Here is a 21,455-nt window from a genome sequence, read left to right on the forward strand (position 1 = left end):
GTCGGGTTGCAACAGTGTGTCTTTTAAACAATGTAATATTATGAAAAATGGGGCACATATTTGCACTGATATTAATAATTGACATTTAAAATGTCATGAGTGTCATTAGTGTCCATCCTCTCAAGTAGCACTCGTGAACAATCGTGGCCTTTAAATTGCCTATCCCTAATCCACATCATATTATACTCTTCCTTATCTTAATCCTAATCATCATTTTATACCGGAAAGGGGAGATGATATAATTGATTAGACAATGTAGCTATCTTAAATAAACTCCATAATCTCAAAAGCCAAAGGTAACGTTCTTTGTCTGAGGTTATGGAAGGGAAAAAAACGATTCCTCAAAAGAAATCAATACAGTCTAAGTATTTTAAATTAATACGAGTCTCCACATAAATAACACTTGCGTTCAACTTCGAACCGGTTTTGAATTTGCAATCAAACCCATATGTCCCTGCTTGTTTGCCGTCGACAAAGGAGCGTCACTACATAGGCGGCTGCTGATTGGTCAGTTTCAATCCTCGCGGGCTGCTTGAATGAGAGAAAGGCAACAGCAAATTTAAGCGAGTTAGTGAGGCAACGGAAAGCAGCATCGGGGCGGCAGGTCGGCTTGCCTTGAAGGTTGGTGGAAATTGAAGTAATGGCACCCTAAAAGTCCTGGGTCTGTTGAAAATATTTTCCCGTTTTATCGCTTCCCCCTCCACGTGTTCCGTTCCTCTTTCAAGTGTTAACTTGGCTTTTGGTTGAAAGAGCGCTGTTATCTTCCACAAGGTCGCAGCTAACTTGAGCTTTTCTTTGATATCGTTGCAAAGGGAGGGAAATTTTAAACTAGCATTCAACTATTAATTTGAGGGGTGCAATAGAGGCCAACTCGAAGCATGTCTGGCGCAAACCGTAGCCAAACCAGCGACATCCATAACCAAGAAAACATGCTGGCAAGACTGCGAGGCTCGCTGAAGCCCCGGGGAGCTGCCTCGGAAAACCAGGAGAACATACCGCCCAGGCCCGCGGCCACCAGGACCGTGCTGGGCGCCTTGCAGAACAACCAGAGGAGCAAACCCCATGACCAGCGCGCTCATAAACAGGTCAGGTCAGCAGCTCTACCCGCCTGTTGGTCCTTTTACCAGCTAGTTAGCTCGCATGCTAAGCTAGATATGATGTATTTAACCCATTTAAAAAAAAAACAACGAGTCAACTGTCAGTTACACAAATGACATCGTTAAATTAATGACTGTTTAATTCTAGCATGGTGCCTTTTTTTGCGTGTAAATGTATTGCCCAAGTGGTAGTAACCTTGGCCCTTTAGTCCGCCATTTTCTAACTTCCATTCTTTACAAATTCGCTTTGCAGCATGCTACTTTAAAAATAAGCCTAAGTGTGCTTTAAAAGTATGACTTTTTTTTTTATTATTAAACGAAAAAAATAACCCGTCTTAAAGTAGGTTATAATTATTCATCTTACGCTCTGCCTTTTAAAAACATGAGCCTACATGTCCTAAAGTATATCACGTTGTCATTATGTAAAGAAAGCATTTATTTGGCCACAATTAATACAGTATATTGTCTGCAGAAAAATAACGGTACACAACCTTTGTACACACAAATTGGAGAGCAAATGACTCATTCAGACCAAATGTACAAAATGCTCGCACAATGAAATGGCAGTCTAGCATATAACACAGAAATGGAAAGTCTAGCTGCAAGCCAGAGCATGAGCAACTGGTATTAAATTAATAAAGCTGTGCTTGCATTAGGAGTGACTCTCCCCCTTTTCAATCATAAGTCTGTAGATGACATGATTTGAACGGCATAGCAAATAAAACGTGTATGTTTAACTTTGCGCTACATTGTGAGCTCTTTCATACATTTAAATTGCACGATTAGCTGCTAATTGTCCTTAAATGGTTAAATGATCATCTTTGGATTTTAAACCTACCTGCATCTATTTGCATGGAGTTCCCCAATGAGGTTAAGAAATGTTAGACTTGTTTTGGGAGCTTTAGCTCATTCTTCATTTTTAAATGCCTATAAAAAGGGCAAGTCATTTATAGCCCTGTACTGTATTCTGCTTACAGGGATCCCCAAAGCACCCATTATGTAAAAATGAAGAAATCAACAAAGTCTCCAAGCCACCTCCTTTCCAAATTCATGTGGACCAACCCTCCCAAGACCCTGTCAAGAAGCCCTGCGATGGTGCCGCTACGAAGGTTGAGGTGCTCGCAGAGGACTCGCCACTCAAGATTGACGATACAGTCGCCAGTCTGCGCCAACCTCTGGCTGCACTTGACATCCCACCACCACCTATGGACATCAGTTTTGGTTAGTGACTTGACTGCAAGTGTTGTGGTTTTCCCCTTTTTTAAAATAAATAACCTAATATGAACTCATGACTCAATTTTTTCCAAAGACTCTCCCATGGACATGTCTGTGGTCGAGGGCGAGGAGAAGACTGTCAGTGTCCGAGAGGTGCCCGAATACGCTGCAGAGATTCACGCATACTTGCGGGAAATGGAGGTGAAACATCGTATGGCATGCTATAATGTTAATGTCTGGCAGTGATGAGCAGAACAATTGTTATCCTTTCAACAGAATTAGTTCTGAATCATACAATGTGTAAATGGCCCAAAGGTTTGGGAGCTGCACATTTTAAATGCGGCCGAATCCTCCTGCAGGTGAAGTGCCGACCCCGGTCGTGCTACATGAAAAAGCAGCCTGATATCACCAACAGCATGCGTGCCATCCTCGTGGACTGGCTGGTCGAGGTGGGTGAAGAGTACAAGCTCCAGAACGAGACGCTCTACCTGGCCGTCAATTACATCGACCGCTTCCTATCGTCCATGTCGGTGCTACGTGGCAAGTTGCAGCTGGTGGGCACCGCCGCCATGCTGCTGGCCTCGTAAGTTGACGTTCAACACTCTCAGTCGCCATCGCCGACCTGTAATGTTGCTTTACACCCACAAACTCATGCAGCAAATTTGAGGAGATTTACCCTCCGGAGGTGTCGGAGTTCGTCTACATCACAGATGACACCTACACTAAGAAGCAAGTGCTGAGGATGGAGCAGCTGGTGCTCAAAGTGCTCTCCTTCGATCTGGCGGCACCCACCATCAACCAATTCCTCACCCAGTACTTGCTGCACCACCCTGCCAGCAAGCAGGTGGAGAGCCTCTCCATGGTGAGAAATAAATAACCCCTATACAGTAACTTGAAAAATTTGATGACAAGAGGTTAAAGGAAAATCTCAGCTTTACGATTAGTCAATGTCTAGTTGTTGCAGACGCGCATGCGTAATTTGATGTAGAAATACTAAGTAGGACATGCTGGCGAGAAAAACTGTAGAAACCAGAGTTATGTTGCATGGCGCTGAATGATTTTAAATGTATTAAAAAAAAATGTTGTCAACAGTATCTTGGTGAGCTCAGTCTAGTGGATTCTGACCCCTTCCTGAAGTACCTGCCTTCTCAGACTGCTGCTGCTGCCTACATTCTGGCCAACAACACAATCACTGGTGCATCATGGGTATGTATTCGATTTCTCGTGAACCTTTGGGCTGTGGTGCATGCCATGTAACGGGTTTTTGTTGAAGCCCAAGTCCCTGGTGGAGAAGACGGGCTATACCCTGGAGAACCTGAGGCCATGCGTGGACGATCTTCACCAGATGTACTTGAATTCACCTCAACATGCTCAGCAGTCAATTAGGGAAAAGTACAAGACTTCCAAGTAAGAATTAGCGCCACAGTGATTTTAAATTTCATAATTGATAAGACTTTTAAAAATGATTTCTTTTCAGGCATCATGAAGTTTCAATCATTGAACCTCCGGCCACTCTGCAGTTTGATTGAAACCCACCCGTTTTTGACATTTTTTGCTTTCTGTCACTTATCTTTTTCCTTGTGACCTGTTCCCCAAGTACTTTTTTTTTTTTTTTTTTAAATAATTAATTACTGACGTTCATAGTGTTTTAATATGGTTTTAAAATCAGATGAAAGTGTAAATAATTACAAGCTGGTTTTATGCCCAAGCAGTTGTAATTGCTGGGATTGTTTTCTACAAGTCCACCGAGTTGTGTTAAAACAGTTCAGTTTTACACATTAAACATGTTTGTCAGTCATGGAGTTGTTTGTCAATTTGGGTGACAGTTTATGCTGTCAGGTCATCTCTCAGGACTGTCAAAAGCTCTTGTAAATAAAATTCACACTAAAAGTGCCCTTGGTTTACTAACGTGTGGTGTTCTGAAAGACCACAAGGTGGAAGCAGAGGAGAGGTTCAAACTATGAAACCTTCAGCTTGGTTAATTCGGAAAAGGTAATGAATGATCCGTTTAATTACGCGGCAATTTAGACAATATTTTTTCATTAGCACATTACAAAGTAGGGTCGTTACTGTGAAGTTCTTGAAGTCTAACCAAGTAAGTACAGTTTTCATCAAAATACAGGAGCGTGTTCATGACCGCTGTCAGTATATATAATTATTATTTTTAGTGTATAGATCTTTGTGACTTGGTCATTTCAAAAGTTGCTCACGAGCTGAAAAGGTTTGGGCTCCACTGGATGAGTGAATAAGGAAGTGGCTACGGAAGACCGACAGGCATGAAGGAAGCAATGGTTCATTTCTTCAACAGACCGCATCATATAGTTATTCGTGACAAAGTAAGTTATTGTGGCCTTTTTTTTTTTTTTTTTAAATCTAGTATTTTATTTGACGACTTAATTCATTGTATTCGTTTTTTTCATATAGTTCATTTTAATCAGTAATTAACCGTGAATACTAGGTTGATTCTCGAGTGCTGCGCGGGTGTGTAATCGAATGCCCGCTGTCCATTTCGAATAGCGTTGAAATGTATTAGGTAAGAACTATGTATTATAAGTTAAATACTACCAACACCAGCAATAATATGAAGAATGTAATAATAAACAACCTCGTTGAATGAAACGATAAACTATTGTCGTACTAATATTGATAGTATTGTAGTAATAGTTATCGTTTGCACGTAGTTTAGCGCTAACCTAGCATTCGGGGCAACACAATTTAGCTTTAGCTCATAGCTTAGCCTACCATACTTCACGATTTCTTCTAAACCGCTTTCCAAATGTATGGAAATGGTGTGCACTGTTAGAACTGCTTATAGACTTGCCCCGACATATGAAAACATTTAAAGGTATGTCTCGTGATAAATGTGTATATATTGTCTATTTGAAAATATGATGTGCACTGTTGCTTTGTTTTCAATTGGTTGATACAGTGACTGCCCCAAATTGTTGATAACCAGCTGGAATATTAATATTGCCATATTGTGGCCGAGTTTGAGGGTTTAAATGTTTTAGAGAAGTAATATTTATCCTAATTTCATATTATGTTGTATACTTCTGATTTAATATCATTAGATTATGTTTTAACTACAGACATACTTTCATAAAATCTTTTATTTTTACTTTTTACTAATGCTAACAAACCTAGATTAATGTTGAAGCTGTTATAACTCCAATTCAACACCAATATTTGAACACAAACTTTGCAGCAACACTTGTAGGCAGAAAATATAACAATACTCACGGGCATATATTATGTGTACTAAAAATTGATTTAAGCGTAGTAGCTCAACTATTTTTGTGGCTGCTAACCACCCAATACAGATTTGACACAGTATGTGTAGAAAATGTGATGAATGCAAAACTTGGTTAGCTTGATGCTAACACATTATGGAAAACACCATCGACAGACTAATACAACTAGCATCCGTCTTTTATTCGCGGCTATGTCATGTGCCTGCACCTGCCCTGCGCCTGCGCTTAAATGAAGCTATAACTGCCTGCTTGGGGTGCACCTGTATGAGGACGACTGCTTGGCCTGCATCTGGATCAAATATTTTTTTTATTTGCCAAGTTTTATCATGCCAAACAACGAATTTGACTTTGTTACATCTCATTTTAGGTAGCTAACAACATTCAGGACAATATGTGCAAAAATGGACAATTATTCTAAACATCCCCTGATCTTAAACACCCGGGAGGGCAAGGAAAATTTAAAACTCTTACTCGGCGAAATGAGAAACCTTGTGAAGAAACCACAGATGGGAGGATCCATTTTCCAGGATGACCAGGCTGCAGTGGATGCAGAGAGGACACATCGTACAAATAATACGCTGGGACTACCTTGGATGTGCCTGGACAACGCCGGGACCACCTTGGATGCGCCTGGACGACACCGGGATTGCCTTGGATGCGCCTTGGATGGCCTGGACGATGTCGGGACCGCCTTGGATGCGCCTGGACGATGCCGAGACTGCCTTGGATGTGCCTGGACGACGCCGGGACCACCTTGGATGCGCCTGAACAAAACCTCGACGACGCCGGGGCCGCCTTGGATGCCCCTGGATGACACCAGGAGCGCCTTGGATGCGCCTGGACGAAGTCAGTGGGGGTGGTCAAGTGTTACTATGCGGAAAGTTGTTGGCCGGTGTTTTTTTTCCCACCTCCCACCTATTGCGATAAACGAACCGCAATGTAGCAAGCAGAAACGTATCCTCTTATTCTCTACTCAAATTCTGTTCTGTCAAATTCAATGTGATGCGACACTACCATCTAGAGGTTTGTTTTAGTCATAACAGTAGTGACCAAACATGAATTTCTTAAACAAGCATGGGGAGGAGACCAGACCCTCTTTCATGTTTGTCCAGTGAAATTGTTGGATTTGAGTCGATAAACAGTGATGGCACTACGATGAGTCATAAAAGTGTCAAAAGATCTGAAAGAATACTAAAAAAAGCTAAAGCTTCCTATGTGGCATATTGATGAACTCTATGTTGTGTAACTTTAAATGTGTTTCCCACTCCCAAATCAAAGAGGGGATGTGGATTTTACCAGTTTCGTAAACTGCATGTAAAAATATAAGAATTTGTTGTAATATTTTTCCTCCAGTCATGTGCATGCAGCCAGTGACATGCCAGTCCCTCCTCCTCCTTCCTTCTTTCCTTCCATCCTTCCTTCCTTCCGTTTTCTTTCTTGTCAGGTAGAGTGAGACGGGAGCGCAAAGAACACGGCTGCGGGAAGAAAAAGGGAATGTTCATTTCAATCATGGCGATAGATGAGACTTTCATCACCTAGCACTCTCCTACCTGTCGGAAGTTCCTCCGTGCTCCATCCCTGACAAGTTGGTTCTTTTTTGGTTGTCTTTTTTTGTACGAGTGTGTGTGTGTGTGTGTGTGCCCATGCCGGCACCCCGCAAATTCCTACTAGCCTCCACGTCGCTGCCCCTGCAGCTGGACTGGGGCTGGAATGTGAGCGTGTACCTGGCCATGCTGCTGGGGCTGCTGGGACTCCTCATGCTGTTGCTGTGGATGCTCATCAAACAGCTGCGTCACTCGGTGGGCAAAGCCACGCTGCAGCTGGCCAGATCTTTCCGACAGACCCCCGCCAACGCCACCAACGCCTCCTCAGTTCAGGAGCTCCGCCATGTGCTCTGAACGAATTGTCCCCCCCACGACCACCTTCTACTCGTGGATGGATGTAAGCAAAAAAAAAAAAAAAAAAGAACAAATGTGATGGACTCCTATTGGCTTGCCCTAAAAGGACATCAGTATTTTGCCCTTTGCTGTAGTTCACCATTGTTCTTCTCATTATTATTAAAACATCTTTTGCTACCTGTTAATGGACCTTTTCTCATTTCATACTTACAAAAAAAGCTTGATATTGACCACGGTGGTACCTTTTGGTTATCATCTGGATTATTCATGTAATTGTACAGGTGATGGAAAACTGCCCAAGGGTGAAAAGTTTGGATAGTTAAGCCCCCCACTCACCCACTTTCCATTTCCCTTTAAGCTATTGTTTTTTTTAAATAGAACTAAGGATAAGCAGTTGATAAATGAAGTGAATTTCTGTTACATCCATCCATTTTCTGTATTGTATAAATATGTAAATTAAATATAATGAAAAGGAAAATATCTGATAAAAGCCCGTCCGCCAATTTCTTTATATACAATTCAAAAAGCTCAATCATACAATGTAGTTACGCCCCCAAGCGGCCAAATTGGTAAATGCCACTCTTCATACCTTTCGATTGAATAATTGTCATAAATTGAACAGTTATGATGAAATTACTATTTTTGGCACAGCTTTAGATTTCAGTTAGGTTTCCCAACTTGCCCAATAAGCGCAAGACATATAAATAATTGCGACCACTGTTAGACGCACAAAAAACATAAAAAAAAAGAGTTTGAATAAAATTAACAAGTGTAAACAAGGATTAATTGGGTGATAAATCACTTGTTTTTTTTCATCAATCTGTTCCATAAGGCCATTAGTGATTAGGGGAAATGAATCCAGTGGGGTGTGATCAAGCCGCGAAACGATGAGGCTGAGGCGACTTGATGATGGAATTTAATTTACGTGGGCGAGTAATTGCGTCCATGCCTTGGAAATACAGTTTCGCCATCCTAGATGTCAAGTGTCACTCCCACTGCGTGAGTAAGAAGCCAACATTGGTGTACAGCAACACTTTGTCCTTTAACACAAGCAACTATTGACAATCATTTTTTTAGAAATTGATTTTTCTGGAGTTGGCCCATTGATTTCAAGACAAGATTGAATTAAGACCATTTTATCAAGCATTGGTTATAGTTAGACCTTCGCAAACATTGGGTTATATTTCATTTTCTCGTATTGAAACAATTCATTCTCAAGTTTGCATGATTTTTCATCGTAATTTACTCTTTAATTTTACATAAAACCATTAGATTACAGATAGATATTTATGTCATGGCTAGATGTTAATATGCAAAAAAATATTTCCTGCATTCATGTTTATTCATTTTTTTCCCTCAGAAAATAAAACTTTATTCCTCACAATATTACACATTTATCGATGATGGATGGATGGATGAACTTTTGGAATGTATTTGAACCCAGATAACTATAAAATGAACATACAATAATGTGGCATATTTTATACCATCTCGCCTTTCAATGTGAAATGAAGCCACCCGGTGATAATTGTATGACTCTGCATGAAAGACAATGACACATTGGGATGTGTCCCGCAGAGGACTGACAGAATCTTTCTTGGATCTTCACTCAATCTGATCTGGCTGTTATTAGCTGCCCAGTCGTCTTGTTTATTTGGGCTTGGAGGAAATTGGCTACAAGCTCGCCTGCATGAGCAGATGCTATTCACAAGTCACTGTAATTAAGGTGCACTGATATGTGAGCTGTGTGTGTGTGTGTGTGTGTGTGTGTGTGTGTGTGTGTGTGTGTGTGTGTGTGTGTCCGTGCGTGCGTGCGTGTGTGTGTGTGTGTGTGCGTGTGGTAATGATGATGCCCATCGGGCCCATTCCTTCGAGAACATGCCTGAAAACACTGCTGTCTTTGCATAGCAATTGAGCTGCAACACTAGTCGAGCAGCATGTGTTTAAAAATATATATTCACTCATCAATAAAACAAATGTGAATGACATACAAGTGGTCAAACGGTAATTCAATTAGATTGAATTAAATTGTAATCAAAGTGTATGCTGCCTATGAAATTGAAAAAAAAAAGTTTTTTTTTCCAAGGTGGCCCATTACACAAAAATTAGTCTCAATGTTAGAACATTTTAAAAGTATATGTTTTTTTCAAAAAATTTTCTCAATCTATTTTGATTTTATTCTCAATTTGTTCTACTTTTTGTACTGCAAGAATAAACAACAGCATCTTGGTTGTTCCACACTTGCCCTCTCAAAAAAAAAAAAAAATTGTAAATCTTAAACACATTTTTAGTTACCAATGTTTTGAAATGATTGATATTTATCTAGTCCCAAATAAAGTACAGGTGCTCTGGCTTTGGCGAATAATTTATCTTGGTCCCATTTTTCTACTTCACAAAAACCTGGCATTTATAGTCACAATAAGTACAGAGTCAAAATAGTTTTGCTACTCCCTCGCATCTAAAAATAAATAAATGTGGACCTGGTCTAAAACACCGCTTCTTTCATAACTCGGTGCACATACCCATTTAATTCAAGGTGACACAATCAATGAAGACTGTCCTGTGAGGTCATGGAGACATGTGGTGAAAGATGACACCACAGGTGGACTGGCCTCAGGTTCGCGTTCTTCACCCGATACGCTGCACAGATGCCGGTTACTGAGCAGCCTGAACAAGAGAGGACACATCGCAGCAGGTAAGACTTTACCATGTCCTCCTTGTCTGTGACCCCAACCAAAGTACCAGTTTGTTATGATAGATGGAGAAATAGTTACAGATTATTCTTATTGTTTTTATTGCATCTACCTTATTAGGGTTTGAACAGTACTTTATTTACATAACCCAATTAGGGGTAGCAACCAATAGCATGTTGGTTAGGCTTTCAAAATGTACTTGTCAGAATCACGTTGGACATTTTAATCTGCAAGATTTTGGCAAAGAACCATTTAAGCCTTCTTTGTTTTTAGGCTATTAATTTTGGACTTTTCTACGTTTGTTTTTGCTTGTGATTCAAATGAACTTGATCTTATCTCTTTCAGCTCATTAGAAACGAACATGGTGAGTTCTTCCTTTGGATTTTGTCATGAAATCTTTTGTGTAAGGCATTCAATCACGATATATCGATATATATTTAGATAAGAAGATATTTTTTTAGAAAAAATGTTTATGGCAATTTTAAGAACATATCAATGGTTATTTCCTCCCTGCAGGCATATCGAGGGAGCGTTCAACCTTTTGTCAACTTTGACGCCAAGCATGACGCCGAGATTCTCCACCGAGCCATGAAAGGACTAGGTAAGCGCTCACCTCTTACACTTTGCTTCGTTGCCATTCCAAACGTTAGTTTTCATTTTCATTGTGATTTATTTGCATTGCTAAACAAGCAGAAGTGAGTGTTTGTTTTTAAAATGCTGGTGTATGAATGTTCTGTATGAATGGTATTGTCTCAAAGCCATGCGTCAAATTACTTCTCCCACTCAGCTCACTCTTTTTAACATCACTGTCAGTGTTCTGCAATACTGGATTCTTGGAAAACAGCAATAGTAGAAAATAGTAAAGATTCATAAGGAGGGGAAGCTAACCAAAAATGTTTGTAATTGCCTATTTTAATAAAACTGTATGAATCACTTCTTATGGGACATTTGGGTAGTAGATGTTTGACTAATCTTTGCACTTAAAGTTGAAGTCAACCCCAAATTTGATTTGTAATAAAATGTCGTGTGCAGAGTCAAAACTCGGTGTTCTGATTCATGTTTCACTTGTGGAATGTGAATAAAACAGGCAAAATCCACCAATTTTCCCCCACATCATAACCAATCACAGCTCATCATCAGAAAACTGGGGAGCTGTAATTGGTTGTGGCCTGAGACCTGGCAACTGGGATGTCATTTTCAGTCGACAGTAAGAGAGGCAAACTGGCCGCCCCATGAAATGGAAAAAAACCCCCAGGTGAATTCTACTGTTTAATTCACCGATACCTGCACTCCTTTTAATCAACTCCACTTGACAATGATATATGACTTAATTCACATCACTGTACTCAGGAAGTACATCAGCTATTTTTTAATTTAGTTGTTAGTCCAACTGTTTAAATGACAGGTTTGGACTAATGGGGGCAGAGAGAAAATGTTCAGCTTGATTTTTTTGACCTCTTTGATCACGATTGAAATGTTGACAGCATTACGTGCGACATTTGTTTTCAAAAACAAAAACGGTTAAACACTGGGTGACAGTTTTTTCACAATGCAGCTACCTACCCTGTGGTGGTACACATGTTCTAAGATTTTTCTATTCAAAAAACTGTCCCTTCGTCTAAACAAAGATTGGAAAAGCCTGCTGCACTGCATTTGTACTGATCAATGATGTTGACGGTCACTCTACAATGCAGGAGTATCAAATTCTAGTCCTTCTTTCTCAGTGACCTCTGTTGCTTTTTTTTTTTATCTCGCTAAAATCTTGACTTTCACAAGCCAACAGTCAATAATTCACCACCTTCGCATGGGACCTTAATCACCTTTCTTCTTTCTTGTCGTTTGTCCTACAGGGACGGATGAAGATGTAGTCCTCATGCTGTTGGCGGCGCGTAGCAACGATCAGAGGCAGCAAATAAAGGAGGCGTACAAAACCGCCTACGGAAAGGTGAAGCTGGATAATGGAAAGCCGAAGGACAGACGAGGGGAGAGGTGTTGGGGTGCTTTGGGGAGTGGACAAGTCTACCTTTTTCAAATGATATTACAAATGCTACAAAACCAACAAAACAAATTTGGATTCTTAAACTGAATATTTTTTTTTATTCGTATATGTATTTTTAATCAAGTCAAAAACGTAATGTAAAAATGTTTAAAATATAATTAAAAAGTAATATGTTAAGAGGCACCGCACCGCGAGTCAGTGCCTTTAAGCGCTCAGCTCGCGAATGTCACATGACCAAACCCAGACAAAAGATGACCCGTGATTGGTCACTGCTTGGGCGCTGTGATGTCATTCTCAACAAGTGCAAATACAAGGCAACATGAGATGAGATGGCTGAAAAATTGTGGATTTTGCTCCTTAACTCATATTTCACAAACCCAATAATAGTCTGAATGCCATGAAGAGACAAGCAGGGTGGCACAGAACATAATATTGTCAAGACTTCTCCTTTAAGTTAGTGATGTTCCAAATAAAACACAATCCAGTTCAATCCAAATGCAATTATTTCCAAAACATCATCAATCGATCTGCTCCCACAGAATTTGGTCAACGCTCTCAAATCGGAGCTCGGGGGTCTGTTTGAGAATCTCATCGTGGCCCTGATGACTCCCCCTGTCTTGTACGATGCCATGCTGCTGCACAAGGCCATCAAGGTAACGCTCAAGTCATCAATTTGAACTAGGGTGGGGGGAAAAAAATGGCAAGATGACACACAAGTTTTCAAAATGCTCCCAAAATAAATGAACCAAAGATTATAAAGCTGATTTGATGACATAGTAAATGTTACCTCTATTTTCAGAATCCAATGCATTAAAGGTAATGCAAGATTTTACCTTATCATTTTGGGGGGACTGATGATACATTTCATTTTCAATTTTTGTTGGTTCAATCTGTGCCGTAAGAAATGTAGCATTTATTTTAGCAAACCAGCAATAGCGTGTCAACCACAGTGATCGTCGCTTTCTTCATCACCAGTGAAAATAAATGCATTGCCAAAAAGCTGTGCTAATGATGGTGAAATGCATAATAATAGCGGGGCTGACGCTGTCAGTCGGCAATTGACACCTAATGAAACGTGCCAGTGACAAGTGGGAATATGCACACTTTGTTGTTTATGCTTGAGTAAAAAGCACTCACTGAAAATGAGCAGTCAATAGATTAGCATTCTTTCAAAAGCGCAAGATGTTCTATTTGGGCTTTTTATAATCAGCCATTGAGCTAAAACACAATAGATTATTACTCATTACGATTCTGCCAGGAAGCTCCACATGTAAAATCGATATTATGCATATTACACACTGTTGTACCGTATTTTTTGGACTATAAGTCGCTCTGGAGTATAAGTCGCACCAGCCATAAAATGCACAATAAAGTGAAAAAAAAAACATATATAAGTCGCACCGGAGTACAAATCGCACTATTGGGGCAAAAATTTATTGGTCAAAATCCAACACCAAGAACAGACATGAACCAGCAACAACAGGCTAAACGATACGGTATGCTAACGTGACATATACACAAACGAGGAGCTGAGAACGGGCCTGACGTAACATTCAGAGTTATTCAAATAGGTATTACATAAATTACACGTTCATCACACCATCTGTGTCACTCCAATTCATTAATTCCATCGATCGTCCTTTATGTAAACAATGGAGTGTATGCGCCGCATATGCGCTGCGCCGCTGACATCGGACTCATTGTAAGTTGCATTTCTAATTATTCCACAGACCCATATAACGATATCTAAAGTATATTTCAAATAACTATCATATTATAACAATATTATCAAACCATCTGCGTCACTCCAAATCATTAAATCCATCGATCAAATTACTCGTCCTTTATGTCGACAACGCCGCACGTGCGCCGCAGAGATCTAGTATATAACTACAGTGGAGCCTCGGTTTTTGACCACAATCCGTTCCAGAAGGCTGTTCGAGAAGGGAATCGTTCGAATTCCAAATCATGTTTTTGCATTACAAATAATGATTTCTTTTTAATCCGTTCCAAGCAAAAAAAAACTTCTTTTTAAGCATTTTTTCATTTGCGCATTTTTGTCCGATCGCGCAACCGCGCAACTGCACCGCGCTGGTCTTATTATTGTGACAGAGCCATCGTTGAAATTTAGAAAATGGCGCGCCGGGTGCTCACTGTCACAATGTGACAGAGCGTCTTCTTCGTGTTTTAGGATGGCTTTACTGCTCATCATGGAGGCATGATTAGAGTTGATGCAATCCTCAGAGTAACGAGAATGTAATAACAACGGAGTCAGTTGGCATGCGGGTTCGTGTTGGCTCGTGAGTGAAAGGTTTGTTCAAAACAACGTATCTTTTCAGAAGAACGAGAGTGAACGAATCACTTTCTAAAGTGATCACATTAGATTTCTGGTTTGAAATGTACTTTTATTATTATTATTATTTTCATAAACATTTGTTAAAGCTTGTCTTGTGTTTTATTCCTTGTTTTTATATTCGCCAATTAAAACATAAAAATCAGACATTTGGTTCACTGATTTATATGACAATACATGTGTTTTACGTTATATGAGTTGGTGTGCCCCCAAATAAATGTCGGCAAAACAGAATTTTTTTTTCAACCTTTTATTCAAACACAAACACATCCACATAACACCATAGACTACAATCCAACAAATACAAAATTAAAACATCAATGTAGGTATGACGTGTGTCGGCTGGCATGGCAGCAACGCTGTCTGTCACTCACTCGGGAATCTTCGCTAACGAACCTGAAAATGGCGGTGTACCTAATAGTGTCCGAGTGACGTCACAGATCAAATAGCCAATCAGAAAGTGGGGGTGAGGGCGGGTGTGGCACTTTTCACTTTCATTTAAGCTTTGACCATGATTTTTCCCTAATGAAGTGACCTGTGATTAGGTACACCTGAAAATGGCGGTGTACCTAATAGAGTGTCCGGATGACGTCACAGATTAAACAGCCAATCACTTTCAGTTAAGCTTTGACCATGATTTTTCCCTAATGAAGTGGCCTGTGATTAGGTACACCTGAAAATGGCGGTGTACCTAATGGAGTGTCCGAATGACGTCACAGATCAAATAGCCAATCAGAAAGTGGGGGTGAGGGCGGGTGTGGCACTTTTCACTTTCATTTAAGTTTTGACCATGATTTTTCCCTAATGAAGAGGCCTGTGATTAGGTACACCTGAAAATGGCGGTGTACCTAATGGAGTGTCCGAGTGACGTCACAGATCAATTAGCCAATCAGAAAGTGGGGGTGAGGGCGGGTGTGGCACTTTTCACTTTCACTTTAGCTTTTTCCCTAATGAAGTGGCCTGTGATTAGCTACACCTGAAAATGGCGGTGTACCTAATGGAGTGTCCGAGTGACGTCACAGACCGACCAGCCAATCAGAAAGTGGGGGTGAGGGCGGGTGTGGCACTTTTAACTTTCATTTAAGCTTTGACCATGATTTTCCCTAATGAAGTGGCCTGTGACTAGGTACACCTGAAAATGGCGTTGTACCTAATGGAGTGTCCGAGTGACGTCACAGATCAAATAGCCAATCAGAAAGTGGGGGTGAGGGCGGGTGTGGCACTTTTCACTTTCCGTTAAGCTTTGACCATGATTTTTCCCTAATGAAGTGGCCTGTGATTAGGTACACCTGAAAATGGCGGTGTACCTAATGGAGTGTCCGAGTGACGTCACAGATCAAATAGCCAATCAGAAAGTGGGGGTGAGGGCGGGTGTGGCACTTTTCACTTTCCGTTAAGCTTTGACCATGATTTTCCCTAATGAAGTGGCCTGTGATTAGGTACACCTGAAAATGGCGTTGTACCTAATGGATTGTCCGAGTGACGTCACAGATCAAACAGCCAATCAGAAAGTAGGTGTGAGGGCGGGTGTGGCACTTTTCACTTTCACTTAAGCTTTTTCCCTAATGAAGTGGCCTGTGATTAGTACACCTGAAAATGGCGGTGTACCTAATAGAGTGTTCGGATGACGTCACAGATTAAACAGCCAATCACTTTCAGTTAAGCTTTGACCATGATTTTTCCCTAATGAAGTGGCCTGTGATTAGGTACACCTGAAAATGGCGGTGTACCTAATAGAGTGTCCGAGTGACGTCACATATCAAACAGCCAATCAGAAAGTGGGGGTGAGGGCGGGTGTGGCACTTTTCACTTTCCGTTAAGCTTTGACCATGATTTTTCCCTAATGAAGTGGCCTGTGATTAGGTACACCTGAAAATGGCGGTGTACCTAATAGAGTGTCCGGATGACGTCACAGATCAAACAGCCAATCACTTTCAGTTAAGCTTTGACCATGATTTTTCCCTAATGAAGTGGCCTGTGATTAGGTACACCTGAAAATGGCGGTGTACCTAATGGAGTGTCCGAGTGACGTCACAGCACAAATAGCCAATCAGAAAGTGGGGGTGAGGGCGGGTGTGGCACTTTTCACTTTCATTTAAGTTTTGACCATGATTTTTCCCTAATGAAGTGGCCTGTGATTAGGTACACCTGAAAATGGCGGTGTACCTAATGGAGTGTCCGAGTGACGTCACAGATCAAATAGCCAATCAGAAAGTGGGGGTGAGGGCGAGTGTGGCACTTTTCACTTTCCATGAAGCTTTGACAATGATTTTTGATTATTTGATTTATATATATATATATATATATATATATATATATATATATATATATATAAAAAAGTCAGTCATCGTTATCAAATATTATAGTTTCCTACTGTTGAGGCTGAGAGCTGCTACTTTGGCCCTGATTAATGCAAAGGGAATCCAGTTGTATACACACTGCTGAAACATTTGCTCAAATTACTTTTAATGTTATTATTGACAATGATCAACAATTATTGATCGCTATTATCAAGATGCAATGCTTTATTTTTCAGTATTTCTACAAGTCTTTCCATTTTCCAATGATCACTTCTACTACATTCCTAGATAATCACATATCGCACATTGAGAAAATAAAATGCAATTAAAATTCAAAATTGCCCAGCCCTAATATATGGAGTATTTACACTACGCTTACTTTCAAGGTAGATGCGGATCTCCAGGGTTAGCATCAAGCAGCTACACGACACATCATAACAGAGGCTTTGAGAAGAGTGTGAAAAGAGTTAATTAAACACACAAAAGCTGCAATTGAGGGTGTTCAGGGTCGCCGTGGCAACCCGACTCGCTCACACAAAACGGGAAAGCAACGAAAAATGTATTATCCATTTCTTTTGTTTGCTGGAGCCATAAAAACCACACCAATAGCTTCTTGATGATTCTTTCTTCTTGCACCGCAGGGCGTCGGGACTGATGACGACGTGTTGATTGAGATCTTGGCCTCCAGGAACAGTCAACGCCTTCGAGATATCATTACGGTCTACGAGAAAGGTGAGTACATCGATCAGCGTGTGCTTTTACCACCATTAGCGGTGAATTATTGAGCCATTGGGACATAAACCAACACTGAGCATGAAAAAGGATCACTAGAAGTCAAACAGCAGTTATGGTTGTGTATTGATACATGTAATAAGCTTAATTAGTAATCAGAACGCCTGTCGATGAAGTTAAAAAAAATGATTGATCATGTTACTTTCAAGGCATTTTTTTTTCTGAAATGAGACATGGTCTACAAATGTAAAGTCAAAGTCCCAATGATTGTCACACACATAACCAGCAAAAAAAATAAACTTATTGTTGCGTCATGAGAATAAATTCAAAATACAATAAAAACCAACTATTTGCAGGATGGAAAGTGACCGAGTTCTTCCACAAATAGCAGAACTCCATGAAATATTTCTTTGTAATTGCCTATAGATGGAAACAAAGAACTCATTTCAAATTGTTTCCTTGGCATCAAGATGCCACATTGTAAAAGGAAAATGCAGAAAAAGAAGGATGATAAAATTACCAGGTGGAAAAGCTGTAATATAATATTATAATAATCTTATCTTGCAGAGTTTGGCAGCAAGCTAGAGAAGGACATCTGCAGTGACACGTCAGGATACTACCAGAGACTGCTGGTCATCCTCTTGCAGGTAAAGTCTATTTGAAACAACGTGAAGGTCGAAATGCGTTTTTATTCACATTTACGTGAGGTCGCAATATAAGAAAAGAAGGAATTTTTAAGTCAAGTCAAATCAAGAAAAACCCCCAAAATAAAATCAAGTTGTAATTTTTTTTAAAGATTTTCTACTTAAAATATTTTATGATGCTTGTTGCTTGTCTAAAAGGGAAGGCGGGAGGAGGGAGTCAACGAGCCAAACATCACCAAAGATGCAAAGGTAGGAAGCAAAAATGATCATTATCTATATTCCCCATGCACACACGCACACACAAGGCAGGCTATTGTACAAGGTGTTGCTGGCAGGCTCGCAGATCCACGGTCTCCTGGGAAATGTTCTTCTTGTGTGGCTAGAACATTTGCACTGTGGAAATTGTCTTTCCGTGGAATGGAGAGGAAAAACTAAATGTAGTGAGGAAATAGGACATAATATATGCTTAGCTACTACCAATGTGATTTCAAACATTAATACCAATTTTGGAGAATTATTATCTGACACAATGATGGGCAACTGAAACCACTCTCCACAATTTAAATTTTTTACAAAATATTGGGGAATTTAAAAAAAAATGAATTTGCGTGAAGAATACTGATGAGCGCAATTGCGACAGGGCCTCAGCAACACCTGCTGCTCTGTCATTAATAACTCACAAGTTGTAATCATCAAAGCTGGTTTACCGTGACCACAGGACTTGTATGCAGCGGGCGAGGGCAAATTTGGCACAGATGAGGAGAAATTCATCCACATTCTTGGAAATAGAAGCGCAGAACATCTCCGTAAAGGTGAGAGTAGATTTATGGAATGACGGCTCAACGTTTAACTTGGAATCGCAGGTTCTGGGCATTCATGGATTTTGTAAAACAACTTCATTCATACTGAAGGGGAAATCCTCTTCAATACTGCTTTTCGTGCCTACAGAAAGCGATGGTAGAGATAAAAAGTCATTTTTACGGAATTTGTTTACACTAAACATGATGCCTAGGACATCTTGGATATGGTATTTGTACATCACAGATGAAGCTGGATAACTGTATTGTAAAAATGTGTACAGTGTTTGACGCCTACAAGAAACTGTGCGGTTCAGACATCGAAAACAGCATTGAAGGCGAGACCACGGGAAATTTGGAGAACTTGCTGCTGGCTGTCGGTATGACATTTTTCATCATTCATATTAATGACATTTGCATGACTCACTAAAATGTGTTTTCCTCGACAGTGAAATGCACCCGCAGCGTTCCCTCTTTCTTTGCTGAGTCGCTGTACAGATCAATGAGGGTAGGGTGTGTGTACTTTTTATAATGTTATTGTTCAACGTAATTACTTAGCAAAGCGATTCCAGCTGAATGGAATAATTGGAGGATGTGTTCCCCATGCTACATTTAGTGGACAGATAACCCAACACTAGGGAATTTAGCTCAATTTCATTACTGACATATTTACTTAGCATCATTAGCGATCATGACGCTAGGTGGAACGTTGGCACACACTCGCTGGAAACTTCATTAGCGACATAACTGTACAAAGTAGGCTTTCAATGAAGACTTATGCTCTATATTATGTTCTTAAAGTGGGATTAATATAATTAAGGTTCAAGACAAGTATTATGCTGCCAAATTAGGGTTTCATGACTTGGTTGGGGCTTCAGCATGGGGCACAAGCTAATGTAGATTTGATCGTTATAGATTAGACAGAAGACAGACAGACAGACAGAGATCGATGGCTCTCGATCTTCTAAATGTGTGTGTGTTTGTATTTTCTGCAGCGTCCCGGGACGGATGACGACACCCTGATGAGGGTCCTGGTGTCCAGGAGCGAGGAAGACATGTTAGACATCGTAGCATGTTTCAAGGAAAAGTATGGAGCCTCGCTCTACAACACTATTCAGGTACGGTATGCTTCTTGAACTATACGTGTCTCGTGAAAAATGACACACACACACACACACACACACACACACACACACACACACACACACACACACACACACACACACACACACACACACACACACACACACACACACACACACAGTTTTCAATTTAGGGTTTTTATTATTAATTATTATTATTTTTTATATTTTTTATAATTTTTATTATAATTTTATCCTTCATTCAATTATGGTTCCAAGGCTGAAAGGGTTATGGTTTGAAATGAAGATTTCTATTTGGTACAATTGCTCCAAATAAGTCCAGACAGCATATACTGTGAGCATATCCGTTTCTATAAACAAGCCCATACATATCCTGTAGATAAGTCTATAAAAGCAGAGTGATGACAAACATTCCTCTCCAGCAGCTCTGCTTACATTTAGGATGGAAACACACGCACACAAGAGAGAGTCAGAGAGAGAGAGACTGAGAGGAGGGAGAGATGCAATTAGCGTAAACACTTTGCTCTAAGAATGAGCAGATTCTTTTCAAACATGGAGGAGCCCGACGTAATCCTCAGAGTGGAACATCCATCGGCAAAGTCGGCGGTCTTATCACGTCCTTCCTGACGCTATGCTCTTCAAGCAGCAAATTTATTTGTGTGTGGCAGCACGGTGGAAAGTGGTTCGTATGGCCGCCTCACAGCCTGGAGGTTTCGTTCCATTATCTTTTCCTGTGTGGAGTTTGTTCACTCTCAGATACTCCAGTGTCCTCCCACGTTGCAAAATATGTCAAGTTAGGGTTTAAGATTAAATATAAGAATGAATAAGTGGTATTGGGCCCATATTCTAAGGCATCGAGTACCACTGCACAACGTTAAGGAGGAGCTATACTGTGGCAGTTTGATGGGATGACAGTTTCAAATTGGGGTTTCAAACCACGTTTAGAGTTTGACATCAGTGTCTTGAAATTATGGTTTTAAAACTGGGTTGCTGTTTCAAATTAGAGTTTCAAGTCAAGGTTCTGGTGACAAAAGTCTGAATTTTTATTTACAAGTTTACCCAATTCCAATATAAACATTTTGACTAAAATGATATGTTTGTGTGTGCATTTGTAGGAGGACACAACGGGCGACTACCGGAAGTGTTTGCTGTACCTATGTGGCTCCAGAGACTGAGCCGAGCTGGCTACCTGACCACAAAACCAAAATCATCAACAAAACACAAAGAAAACACTCCTGATCACTTCCCCACACACATTCACTGAGTTGGAGGGAGAAAAAGTGAATAAAAGTTTGTTGTGTGTGCTATTGTCTGACTTGGAGCGGGAAAACGTGATAAAAGCTTGTTGTGTGTGCTATTGTCTGACTTGCGGG

General features: G+C 40.4%; 2 protein-coding genes across 2 annotated transcripts; both read left to right on the plus strand.

The window, feature by feature from the left end:
- The first annotated feature begins 503 nt into the window (after positions 1 to 503).
- On the plus strand, positions 504 to 4,110 carry ccna2 (cyclin A2). The gene is made up of 8 exons (XM_085937840.1): positions 504 to 1,085; positions 2,075 to 2,318; positions 2,407 to 2,513; positions 2,672 to 2,895; positions 2,970 to 3,174; positions 3,405 to 3,518; positions 3,586 to 3,719; positions 3,790 to 4,110. The coding sequence occupies exons 1-8, from the start codon at positions 879 to 881 to the stop codon at positions 3,839 to 3,841; spliced, it is 1,287 nt and encodes a 428-aa protein (XP_085793966.1). The 5' UTR covers positions 504 to 878; the 3' UTR covers positions 3,842 to 4,110.
- Positions 4,111 to 10,727: 6,617 nt separating this feature from the next.
- anxa5a (annexin A5a) lies at positions 10,728 to 21,451 on the plus strand. The gene is made up of 11 exons (XM_085937854.1): positions 10,728 to 10,755; positions 12,005 to 12,099; positions 12,693 to 12,806; positions 17,448 to 17,538; positions 18,106 to 18,185; positions 18,381 to 18,431; positions 18,901 to 18,994; positions 19,264 to 19,359; positions 19,429 to 19,487; positions 19,975 to 20,097; positions 21,198 to 21,451. The coding sequence occupies exons 1-11, from the start codon at positions 10,743 to 10,745 to the stop codon at positions 21,255 to 21,257; spliced, it is 876 nt and encodes a 291-aa protein (XP_085793980.1). The 5' UTR covers positions 10,728 to 10,742; the 3' UTR covers positions 21,258 to 21,451.
- The last annotated feature ends 4 nt before the right edge of the window (positions 21,452 to 21,455 follow it).

This window comes from Syngnathus leptorhynchus, chromosome 2 (assembly GCF_054491065.1).
Source record: "Syngnathus leptorhynchus isolate UIUO chromosome 2, UIUO_Slep, whole genome shotgun sequence".
NCBI lineage: Eukaryota > Metazoa > Chordata > Actinopteri > Syngnathiformes > Syngnathidae > Syngnathus > Syngnathus leptorhynchus.